The 12,572-nt window shown below is 37.7% G+C and overlaps 2 protein-coding genes across 5 annotated transcripts in view; both read left to right on the forward strand.

The window, feature by feature from the left end:
* Sardh (Sarcosine dehydrogenase) overlaps positions 1-12,572 on the forward strand; it is a 31,935-nt gene that overhangs the window by 8,649 nt on the left and 10,714 nt on the right. The window lies entirely within an intron of this gene.
* LOC135940548 (uncharacterized) lies at positions 87-8,555 on the forward strand. Of its 4 annotated transcripts, none has more exons than XM_065485476.1 (14): positions 87-2,129; positions 2,181-2,339; positions 2,396-2,446; positions 2,497-2,553; positions 2,607-2,660; positions 2,718-2,873; positions 2,929-3,000; positions 3,050-3,163; positions 3,222-3,272; positions 3,325-3,435; positions 3,497-3,541; positions 4,111-7,407; positions 7,475-7,632; positions 7,694-8,555. In XM_065485476.1, exons 1-14 carry the CDS (start codon positions 1,245-1,247, stop codon positions 8,448-8,450), a joined length of 5,967 nt encoding a protein of 1,988 aa, XP_065341548.1. In that variant the 5' UTR covers positions 87-1,244; the 3' UTR covers positions 8,451-8,555. The 4 variants fall into 4 exon arrangements, with proteins under 4 accessions (XP_065341548.1, XP_065341549.1, XP_065341550.1 ...); XM_065485477.1 differs by having other exon boundaries at positions 3,500-3,541; XM_065485478.1 differs by lacking the exons at positions 4,111-7,407; positions 7,475-7,632; positions 7,694-8,555 and having other exon boundaries at positions 3,497-3,760.

Consider the following 12,572-nt stretch of genomic DNA (forward strand, 5'->3'; position numbering starts at 1 on the left):
AACAAATTTCACAAGAAAACTAACATGAGAGAAAACAGTCTTTCAAAAATAAAAAACGCCTATTGCAGCATCTCACAACTATTGTTGAACGAATTTCACAAGTAGGTTAAAATGAAAGAAACAGTAGGGGGCCTTTCAAAGGAAAGGTTAGGGTAAATGAGCATTGTATGTTGAAAAGTTTCACAAGAATATTAGAATGAAAGAAACAGTAGGGAGTCTTTCAAGATGAAATAAAACATACCTCGGTTCATCAATTAGAAAGTTGTCACAAGGGTGCGACCTCCAAGAGATTAGAAATGCGACTGTTGTCTAGAGGATAGGCAAGGTGTGTCTTCTTAAAAAGTAGTGGGAGGTTGAAGGCAGGTGATAGGGCGACGAAAAAATAGTAGGGGTATGAGAGGGTGTAACCACAGCCAATGGTGGAGATAGTCTATATGTATAATCCATCTGATTGGTTGAAATGCGTACCATAGATTAAATGGATAATAGGTTAAGGGATGAGCCTAAAAGGGGCAATAATTTCACACGTATACAAAATAACTATATATAAGCTGGCAAATTTGAACGCATTTGCAATATCTGCTGGATAGTCAGAGAAAGATGAAGACGTTTCTCAGAGGCAAGCCTTCACTTCGCCCCGATACGATGTCTGATCGTGGCGGTGTGCAGCCCTTAACAGAGACTCAGCTTGCTGTTAAGTCAATCTCTGTTGAGAGTCTTCCACCAGTAATTGATTTTGATACCACTGGATATGAAGACCTTGAAAACATCACAAAAGATCTCCAAGATTTGTTACAAGCCGAAAACTACAACTTTAATGATGTGCAGCAAATTGTGAGTACTATATAAGAACTATTATATTAAATAACTGTGAATCTATGTTACAAACTCAAGAGTAGTTACCAAATATTTAATGATCAAGATAAAAATCTACACACCCAAACTATTTTTCTGTTTGGTTTTGTAACCTTTCATTTAATATATAAAAATAAGATCAAACTTTATTCTTAACATCTGTCATGTAAACTTTAGTTCTGAGTAACAAAAAAAAAAACGTTTTGAATAACTAAAAAACTTTGTTGCAGGAGCCGAGTAATTCAGATTTTGGTGGCCTCAACGTTTATTCAGTCGATGAGGTTTCTAAGCTAGCTCGGATCACGCCGTTAGCTGATGTGAGTGTAAATTGTGGCAGTGTCTCAGTACCCTACACTGAAGAGGCCCGACCTACGGAGAACGTGCAGCCGATGGATCTAGGCGGCATTCAAGAAGCGCCACAACCCATTTCTTCCGTTATCGGGTCATCGGTGTTAGCTGAGGCGGGTGTAAATTGTGGCAGTGTCTCAGTTCCCTACACTGAAGAGGCACGACCTACGGAGAACGTGCAGCCGATGGATCTAGGCGGCATTCAAGAAGCGCCACAACCCATTTCTTCCGTCATCGTGCCATCGGTGTTAGCTGAGGGGGGTGTAAATTGTGGCAGTGTCTCAGTTCCCTACACTGAAGAGGTCCGACCTACGGAGAATGTGCAGCCGATGGATCTAGGTGGCATTCAAGAAGCGCCACAACACATTTCTTCCGTCATTACGCAAGACGAATATGCAAGGAGGAGCTTAAATGAAGAATCCATTGGTACAATGCGAGTACCTTTACAAGAAATAAATCAAAACGAAACCACCCAAGATCCAGAACTCCAAGCTAAAATAAAAAGTATGAGAGAACGTATACGAGACCTGTGCGCCCAAATTCAGACATATAATGGTGAGGCCGAAAAGCACCTTAACGAAATCGGTAAAAAACGAGAAGACCAAGCTGCGACTATCACCCACAATCATCAAATCGTGAAGGATATTCAGGATGCATGCTCGGCTGTTGCAGAAAAATTGAAGAAGGAGGAAGAGCAGTTGAAGGAGAAAGAGGAGAGAAAAAAACAGCGTGACAACGCTGAAGATGTGCTTAAACAATTACTGGCGGAGAAAAAAAATATTGATAAGAATATAGAAGACAAGAGGAGAATAATATCAAGCTACAAAAAATTCAACGATCAGGGTTGTCAACAGAGGGTGAAGCAGTACCAAGATGAAATCAAGAGTAAAAAAGAAAAACTCAAAGAAATGCAAGAAAATAAATCTGTAAGTATTTTTTCAAAAAATCCATGTGAAACTATTTGTATTCTATTGCAGTATGTTGATGACCTCAACCAATCGTTAAAAGAAAATGATGCTCAATATGAGAAGTTAAAGAACCTTGCAATCGCCGCGCAAAGAGAATTTACACAACGTGTTGAAAGTGAGATTGACTTCCTGAAAAAAGAGCTCAACACGGCAACTAAACCAAAAAAGGTAGATAATGCCTTTTTCATACACTTTAAACACATACTAATTTTAAAATATTGCAGAGGTCGCTGTCGTTGTCGGCGCTATCAAAGAACCAGCCGTTAAAGAATAAGGTAGTATATTTAATAGTAAATTCTGAATATGATTTAATAAAAATGTTTAGAGGGCAAAGCTAACTCGGGACTCTACTGGAGACCCTGCGGTGCCATCAACGTCACGGGTAAGTTCAGTTTATATATAAAATTATTCACAGGCTAAAAATATTTTTAACAGGCTCACGATAGTGTTGATATGGGATCTCTTCAACCTAGTGTGACAGATAGAAATGTGAGTATTCCTCTTATTTACGCTTTTATATTTCATTGACATCATCTCTCTTTATAGCCAACACAAAAAGATGTGCCAGAGGCCACTAGTACAACCGCAGACGAAAGCATTCCGAAGAAAATAAAAAAGAGAATCGAAGCTCAAACATATAATGAGCAGATAGGACACCTCAGAATGTTAACAGCAATCAACACTGCTATCAGGGTGCATGCCGTGAGAAAAAAAAATGAAAAAAAAAAGTATTATTCCTAACTTATATTTATTTTAGGGTCTCGATCCTGAAGGTAGAAAATACAGTCAGCTTAACACAAACGTGAATGCCATTGCGGTAGTCAGAAAGGTAAAATAATTTCACTTAAAAGCGCTTTGGTTCTTATAAATATTTATAGGCACAAGCCGCTGTCTTGAAAACAACCATGACTGCCCTTCAAAAGCAACACGGGATTAAAAGAAAAGATCTCAAACCGGCTGCCGATAAATTTCTAGAGAACCTAGAAATAAAAGTAAGCGTTAGTTTTACACTCTCTAATCCAAATAATAATAATGCATTTCACGTTCTAGCCTCGTGAAGGATTTGAAAAAGTTGATGAGTGCGTTAACTCGTTTACTATGGTGAGTTACAATTAAACATACGTATGTACAAATCTAATGATTTTTATTTTAGAAACTGGCCACAACTCACAAAAACATTTGCTCGTTATTCCGTGATGTGGCCCATAAACTGAAGAACGAACTGGACAATGATTTATTTGAAGAGTTTTCAGAGTATTGCAAGGTGAATAGCAAAAAAAAAAATATATCAAGCAACCAATATAATGGATCTTTTTCTGTTAAAGCAGGACACGAAAAACCAACTTGGGGAAGCTTCAGCAGCTAATCAGGTAAAGAAGAAGAAGAAACTTTTTAATAAATAGTGGTACTGGAAAAATCACTCATGGCTCATCAAACATATTTCCTTGTGTAGAAAATAAATGAAATAATAAAAAAAAAAAATTGTTTTTGTTGCCAAACAAACTTTACATAAAATGTTAAAGACACTTTACTATCTCAAAAATTTACTTCAAATTCAGTAAAAACTAAATAATTTAATAAAATGAACCTCTGGCTAGAAAAAATATTAAGAATAAGTTATTTGCAGATTGATCGAAAATCAGAGAAAATAAATTTTATGTAGAAAAAAGGAAAAAACTTTTTCGAGTGTTTTTTGAGCTATGAGTTATTTGTCTTTACTACGCTGAAAATCTAGTATCTATATTTTGACATCACTTTATTAGCGCTGAAATTTTATAGATTCCACTTTTTTTATTCGTCTGCATAGCCCAGAGATTTCACATAACGCTAGTTCCAGCAGTGACAGTAAATTAATATTATTGTGCATAAAGTGATTCAATAATATGAGACATTAACTTTACTCTTTTTAAGAAGTTTATTAAATGTTATTTACTCGCAGGTTGGATTAGGAGCGACGAATCGTGAAAATACACCACTGACACCCAGAGAACATGAAATGCAGCGTCTAGAAAAAATTATTGAAGGTGCGCGTGAGTTAAATTCTAACGACTCGCAAATAGAGGAATTGATAAATTTAGAACCTGTTGAAGGACCTCGAGACGGAGCAAAATCATTCAAAATAACAAGTAGGGCTATTCGTACTCTTGAACAGTTCAAAATGCGGTATACTAAATGCAGAGTTGAAGTGCTAAACATTAAACCACAACCACAAATGTCCTTTTTGCTAGCCCTTGTTGATTGCGCCGAGTACATGATCGAAGATGTACACACTCTTGATTTTATAGGGTTTGTGATCTCTACAAACCAAGACCAGACATTGACGATACCTTTTATTCGACGGGGTCAATTCTCCCCAGAAGTAATAACAAATCAAGTCCAATCATTCGCCCAGTCTGCAAGAGAATTTGTAGCTAGTAACTCGTTTCAACTTGACGTAATAGTGGCAGCCGATCTGCACGGCGGGGGTGGTCGATTTAAACAGAACCTTAACGCTACTGAACAGAGATCTATTGTTACATCGAAAAACCATAAAAGGAATGGTATGCTCTCAGAAGCATTACGTGCTGGGAAGTTTGATGTAAACATTCAACAAAAAATGTGTGTATTGTTTGCAGTTGTTACTGGTAAAAAATTTTGCGAGTATAAGGAAAAGTTGAAAATTGTGGGAAATGATCCTAATGCAAATCAGAGTAGAAAAATTGAACTAGATAATGAGTGGAAAGATGTAACCAAGCAACAGTCACGAGACTTTGTTAATGACGTAATGTGGTTTCTCAAAAATTTAAACTTGTCTCTGGAGGAAGGTGCCGGTACCGAACACCTCAAAAGAATTCAACAGCTTTTGGGAAACGACTATAAATTAATTGTTTACTCGGGCCATTCAAACGAATCTCGTTCGTTCGGTTCAGCTTATTCGCCAGGAGATGAATCTAAAAAGCATATTTATCTAGCCTACGATCAAGAGACACATCATTATGATATGATGAAAAACCCTGCAAGTTATCTTTTGACAAGAATATACTGTACGTTTTGCGAAAAAGGGCTTTTTAACGAACGTCACACTGACTGCCCTGGATCAAAATGCACCAAGTGCAACCTTGCGTGTAAGTCAGACGTTCGATTACCTGAGAAAAGAAAATGTGACGACTGCAATTTTGAATTCTTGACAAATATGTGTTTTGAGGGGCACAAAGAGCATAGGAAATGCGAAGAGAGGAAAATATGCCGAAAATGTTGCTTGCTTATCGATTACAAGCTTTTAAACGGAAAGAACCATATTTGTAACACGCGCCACTGCCAAAATTGTGAAAAATTCGTAAAACTTCCACACGTCTGCTACATCCGCAAACCTAGACCTAGCAAGAATCTCGAGGAGAAAGATAGCAATACTTTAATAACTTTTGCTGATTTTGAATGTACACAGCACGATGAGGTGCTTGCAGACAATCGCGATGGAGTACGCAGAATCCATAGAGTGAATTTAGTCTGTTCTCAAACGGTATGTAAAAATTGTCGAGACAGAGAGATTAACGACGAAGATCCACAATGCGAAGTGTGTGGAATGCGCGAATTATGCATTTCGAATATTAACGATCCTAACTTGAACGTCGTCAAAGCTTTTCTCGAAATGCTTAATGAAAAAAGCAGTGGGAAACATCGACCTGACAATGCGAAGGGTAGTTTATTAGACCATGTGTGCTTGTTTCACAATCTTAAAGGTTATGACGGTGTCTTAATATTGAACGAAATACTGCGAAGCAACAAATGGACCGTGAAATCTGTAATACTTAATGGATTGACCGTAATGCAGCTGGAGATTGTGTACATTGAGTCAGGCGTAAGAATTACGTTTAAGGATTTCATAAATTTTGTGCCATGCAGTCTTAGCAAATTACCAAAAGCATTCAAACTGAGCAATGATTTAGCAAAAGGATATTTCCCGCATTTGTTCAATCGACCAGAAAATTACACGTATAGAGAAAAAAGATTACCGGCATTGGAATTCTATGACCCGACAAATATGGGCGTTTCCCAATACGAGACATTCATAGCTTGGTATGAAAAAGAAGTGAGGCGTCTAGAGGAATCAGAGGATGAAGTGTTTGATTTCCCTGCTGAGATTGTAAAGTACTGCAAAAACGATGTGACAATTTTGAGACAGGCTGCATTACAATTTAGTTCATTCTTCGAGACTTATGCGTGTAGTCCTTTTCTTGAATCAATAACGATTGCTTCCCTTGTAAGTCTTTTGTATAGAAGAAACTTCTACAAACCAAAATCTATAGGATTGATACCGCGGAGTGATTCATATAGAACCAACCAAAGTAAGGAAGCTTTGATGTATTTTAGATATTTAGAAACCGAACAAAACCTTGTCAATCTCAAGCACGCTGGCAATGGTCAAGAAGAGATAGTCGGAGGATATCCTGTTGACGCACTTGACACATCAACTAATACTGTATACCAATATATGGGTGACTACTGGCATTTCTGTCCAGATTGCTACCCAGACGACGAAAAGGCCAACTTCGAGGCTAAAAAACAATACGAATCTGGAATGGCTAGACGACAGGCAACATTTATGCGAACCAGAACGCTGGAAAAATTGAACTACAAGGTTGTAGAGATGTATGGATGTAAATTTAAGGCATTATTGAAAGATCAACCTCAAGTTAAGGAGAGATTACTGAAAGATCCGATTGTTCAAAAAGGATATTTGCGTGCAAGAAATTGCCTTAGCGGTGGTCGTACTAATAGTGTTATTTTGTGGCACGAATGTGGGCCTGACGAGGAAATTAATTATTATGATTTTACCTCCCTCTATCCGACCACACAAAAATACTGTGAGTACATTGTAGGTCATCCTACCGTGTACACTACAAATTTCCCTAGTCTCGACTCTGTAAAGGGATTTGTTTTCTGTAGAGTGCTGCCTCCAGATTCTCTTTACCACCCTGTACTACCACAAAAAGTTGGAGATAAACTTTTATTCCATCTCTGTAAAAAATGTGCTGCTCAAAAAAATCACAACTCTCCATACTGCGCCCACACCGACGAGGAAAGATCATTCGATGGCTCTTGGAGTTCGTGGGAGCTGAACTTGGCTAGGAAATTTGGATACAAGATCACTGAAATTTACGAAATCTGGCACTACGAGAAAACAACCAAGTACAAGAAGGATGAAGATGAAGGCCTTTTCACCAGTTTTGTAAATGCTTTCCTAAAATTGAAGCAGGTAAAAATCTCTTAATAAATGTACTACTTATGCAGCATAGCTTAATTCGCTCGTTTCTGATTTTAAGGAAGCATCAGGTTGGCCAGAAAACAACATGTCTAGCGAGGACAAGAAAAAATACATCGAGTCATATGCGATCGAAGAAAGCATTGATCTGGACGAGAGTAAAATCGAAAAGAATGAGGTCATAAGAACTGTAGCAAAACTCTGCCTTAATTCGTTATGGTGAGCAATTTTAACTATAGCTAAACTATTTAGGATAATTTATATCTGCAACTTGTTATAGGGGGAAATTTGGACAAAACGCAAGAAGCAAAACAGCAATCATTGAGGATCGCAGCAGGCTCCTTGAACTTCTCTCTGCACCTAACGTCACTGTGACCAATATTATGTGTGATGCAACATCCAAAGTAGTAGTTCAGTACAATGACGATCAGGATACTTTGAATAATGTAAATGTTTTGGTAGCAGCGTTGACTACTAGTCACGCAAGAATTATGCTATACCAGCTTTTACACATTCTAGGTAAGAAGGTTCTAGCATTTGACACCGATAGCGTTATTTACACTCAAAAGAAAGGAACACCTCTGCTTAAAACCGGTCGATTCTTAGGGTGTTTGACAGATGAAGTAGCCGAATATGGTGAGGGTTCCAAAATAACCAAATACGCATCTCTTGGTCCTAAAAACTATTGTTTTGTTGTACAAAAACCAGACGGAACTTGCAAAGAAGTGAGAAAATGTAAGGGTATAACATTGAAACAAAATAATATTCAGGAAACTAGCATGGAGTCAATTGAAAAATTGCTTAACGGAGAGGTTGATGAAATCAATATTCAAATTCACAACAAAATTCAAAGATCATCCGATTTCCAAATTTATTCGGAAGATGGTACTAAGAAAATGCGATTGGTCTATGATAAAAGAGCATTGATTTCCAAATATGAAACAATCCCTTGGGGCACAAAGAGGGGTGCTAAAGAACCTATCCCCGATGAAAATATTGTGATTGATGACTGGAATATTAGAAACCATATCCCTTGAATTGGACATGCAATACAGCTCCGTTTATTTGTATTGATTTTGTAAATTTATTGAACATCAGATTTGTAGAATGTAAGTTTGTAATAAATAGAACACGATTTGAAAATTAAATGTATATTGTTTCAATGATTTCCACAAATAGTTAAAGATTTACAAACTAGATTTTCATGTAAAAAAATAAGTTGCTATTGAAAATTTTGTATAATCTTCAAGTTGAAAGTTGCTAAAGGTTTTGTCTTCTTCTTCTTATGTAATCGTTAGGAAAATTTTAAAATAAAAAAAATGTTTGGTTTTAAATTTTGAAAGAAATTTATTGGTTGCAAATACAGATTATTTCTCATTGTTTACAAAAGTATACATGCAGAATCTCTTTAGTTCGTAGAAGATGCGTATATAGTCGATGTGCAGTTCTTCTGAGCTTGGAATAAACTTCACTTCTTCGCTCCTCAGGGCTGTTAGATATTCCTCGAGCTGATTCAGATCCAACGCTTGATCCAGGTTGAAGTTTTTGCCCACAACATCCTTAAGAGATTGATACATCGTGTCGATTTCTCCAGAAATGTTATCCAGGTGATTGTAGACGTGAAGAAGCAGAGGCTGGATGGAATACAAAAATTTCCAAGTGTGGTGATTGATGAGAAGGTTGTTGCTATCGCCAAGTCCGCTCTGTGTACGTATGTACAGAGATTGGTGATTGTAGTGAATCCCCAGTTCACCAATTTCTCGTTGTCCAAACTGAATGGATTTGATGTGTGAGCGCTCACGTACAGGCGTGTTGAAATGCTCGTTGATGCACGTGAAGGTTCCCAGGAATCTTTCTGTTGCACTTGGATTCAGCTTCACACCAACAAATCCAGGCTTTCTGATCACCAGTGTCGGCTTGAAGTTGTATTCCGGATCAGCTGCTAGCACAACATGTTTTGTTGCACCCTTGTTGATCGGCCAAATATGTCTCAGTACACATTCGGTCCGGTCGTGACATTCGTATGATTTTGCTTGAGTCTTCTCTGGGTGTGCAGAATCCTTATTCCCATTACTGCTTGAAGGATAAGGCTTGAATCGGCTGTTGAACATTTTCTTGGAGGCCATTGCTACAGATGACGTTCCTGCTGTCAAGTCTCAGACGTAACTGATAAAATTCATACTCTGATGCTTGATTTATATCATGGGGGTGCTCCATGAAAAGAGCAGAGGAAAGTTAAAAAAGAGTGGGGAACAATTTTAAATCTAGAATTCAATTTTTAAATTGTCCACAAGTGCTTTGGTAGCGTCTGCAATGAAGGCGTCATTAGCTTTCTTATCTGTACCCAAATATTTTTTAAATGGTCTTATGTACCCCATTTTTTGTGCTAGAAATAATAAAACATAACCGCCACAAACTGTTGAGTCGATTTCTTGATAGCATCGTGAATTATAGCTGAAGCTACCATATTTATTTATGAATTTTACGTGTGAATCGATAAAAGGTTCTAATCCATACGAATCAAAAAACTGTGGTTTCCCTCTTTTCGGAACGTAAAAGGCAACCCAATGCCCTATCGGAACACTAGCGTTTTCAGTATGTAAAATAAAAGCCATAGGTTTACATCTATCTCTAGGTATTCGGTCAGCAGAATAAACACCTACGCTGTGCTTATTGTTTGTTTGGTCGTTTATTTTTCTCAAACAAGTTTTTAATGTCTGGCTGTCCATCTATCCAATTTTTTATGAACGTTGCTGCAGCTTCGGCACAATGCGTGACGTCTGAAAAATGTAGCTTGCAGGGTGGACCGATATTATTATTTCTAATGCTCGGACAGCCGTAAAAACTTATATCTACTACGGTTCGGTTTAAAATTTGTGAAAGATATAAAGATTTCTCAGATCCTTTAGTCAATATGTGATCAAATTCTCTGGCAATCTCTGAGAAATGCAGAATGAAGTCTGACAATGTGCAACTTCCTACACTAAAAGGAATATGATGATATTTGAAAGTGTTCCAATTTATTATTTTCTGATCTTTAGCATTGAATTCATGTAGAGGCTTTGTTGATTTTATCAAATATTTTGAAGCTATTCCCTTTCCTAGTAAATATACCTCCTTGGGTAAAAATCCAAATTCAGTAGTGCTGTAACCTTGCACCTCTACGATCAAGAACATTTTGATCACTAAATTAAATCAACGATCGTCTATCTTTTATACTGAATTAGAATCTCGCGATTTCTGTCAATTTCAATCATATCGGGTATTTCTGAGTGACATATCACGTTAACAACATAGGGCAATGCAGCAGAAAAAGTTATTTCCAATCTTACGTTTCCTTGCTGCGGCGGAGAGGAATAATCTGACGACGCGCTCTCGTTGGGTGATAAATCATAAGCGTATAAAGCGTAACCTTGGGAAAATTCTGATCTATCTACACAATAACCATCATCAATCAGACTATTACCCGTCCCTAAAAACGAGAACATGAAAGGTATTACGCAGTCGTCTCGAGCATAGTTTAATCTGTATGGACTTGAATTGACAATTTTCCCGTTGACAGATAGCGAGATTTGTGAAACATTCAGATGTTCAAATTCAAAGCAGTTTTCAACAAGCGAACCAGAGACGGCGGAATTTTTACAAAAGCCAAAAATTACTCGTGAAGGTATTCTACCGAGGAATAAATTTTCGAATGACTTTTGGAACACCCCAGCGGGTATAGTGTAATTGTGCATCTCGACTCTTTTGTAGGGATATTTAGCTGTGACAGTTTGCAATAGATTAGCATGTGCCAGCATTATTGATGGATTAACTTGGACCTTTCGCACAAATAAGGCGGCATCTAATAGTTCTATTTCAGGATTTAATCCGGGTGCTGCAACGCAGACCAATGATGCTGGATTTCTAGTAAGAGTGTATCTCAAATCAATCTCATTTAACAAGAGTTTTCCACAATTACACACATCTACGTGTAGTCTACCCATCAGCTCAACTGGTTTGCTCAGTCCTACATATTTCATACGATTTACGTGGCTTTTTGATGTGAGGTCGTCGAATTTACCAGCTTCGTCCATGAAATATAGAGATCCAGTTAGATGACTCTTTTTTGCAGTTTCGTTGTAATTGAAAAGATTTTCAATATACGAGCGGTAATGATTCATGCCGGAGCTGTTTGACACTGTAGTTTGGTTGAATTCTAGTTTCACGTCGCTAAACAACGAGTTTAATAAGTTGTTTACTACCGAGTAATCACCATCAGCGGCAACGAATCCACCCCCGGTGGTACCATTAATTATCCTCATCTTTACATAAAGCATTGTCTTCGACATATCTATATATGAATCGCCTGTGCCTGTCACGTTGAAGATGATAGGTCCATTATTATCGAGTGCCTGAATTGGTTTATAATACTGATAGTCTCCAGAGAGCACACTTGTCTGAACAGTCAATGGTTGAAAAATATCTAGTTCGGAGACCATCGTATCTGCAATATCAGAACCCATCTTTGCTATATTTTAGAATCCAAATAGATCTTTCCTCTTTCTCTTTTTTGATACTTTTCTTCTGATTGTGTTTGCCTTCAATTTCTTATTCTTTGCGCGCGTCTGCTTTGCTCGCTTGGCGTTGCTTGAATGACCCTTCCCTAAAGGTGTCTTCCTTTTATATCCGAGTCCTAAAAGACTCTGCACTGTTTTCGAGCCTTTTTCACCCAGATTCTTACCAGCGTTGACCATGTTTGTAGTTAAACTTTCCTTCAAATTCTTTTTATTCAACGTGTCTTTTAGTATGTTCACGCCTGTATCCAGTAGCTCCGATCCTACTGATTTGAAGCCTGATTTTAAATATGGGAAAATGCGTCTGAAGAGTCCAACAAGTGTGGAGCCAATGCCCAGTCCTTTTTGATATCTGTGTAATTTGGCTCCACCACCAACTCCTCTGGCCTGAGCCTCGTAATAAGCATAATATTTGTTTTCCATTGTCTATACACGCCTCAAGAGAAGCACTAACGTTAGAGTTCCCTGAATGAATGGGGCCTGATTGCCGTTTTCATCCCTTATATAGAAATCGATGCTTTCGAATTTATTTTTCGTCACGGGCAGAAACATTATTCTATTAAAAACTTCCTTGTTTTGGTTCCCGAATTTAGAATTTTTACG

This window comes from Cloeon dipterum, chromosome 3, assembly GCF_949628265.1.
Source record: "Cloeon dipterum chromosome 3, ieCloDipt1.1, whole genome shotgun sequence".
In the NCBI taxonomy this organism is placed as follows: domain Eukaryota; kingdom Metazoa; phylum Arthropoda; class Insecta; order Ephemeroptera; family Baetidae; genus Cloeon; species Cloeon dipterum.

What these genes read in the sequence shown, in the direction of transcription:
- LOC135940548 (XM_065485476.1), top strand. Translation starts at nt 1,245, where the DNA reads ATGGATCTAGGCGGCATTCAAGAAGCGCCACAACCCATTTCTTCCGTT. An exon ending in CGGCAACTAAACCAAAAAAG is followed by an intron (nt 2,340 to 2,395) that starts GTAGATAATGCC and finishes AAAATATTGCAG; the next exon opens with AGGTCGCTGTCGTTGTCGGC. An exon ending in CGGTGCCATCAACGTCACGG is followed by an intron (nt 2,554 to 2,606) that starts GTAAGTTCAGTT and finishes TATTTTTAACAG; the next exon opens with GCTCACGATAGTGTTGATAT.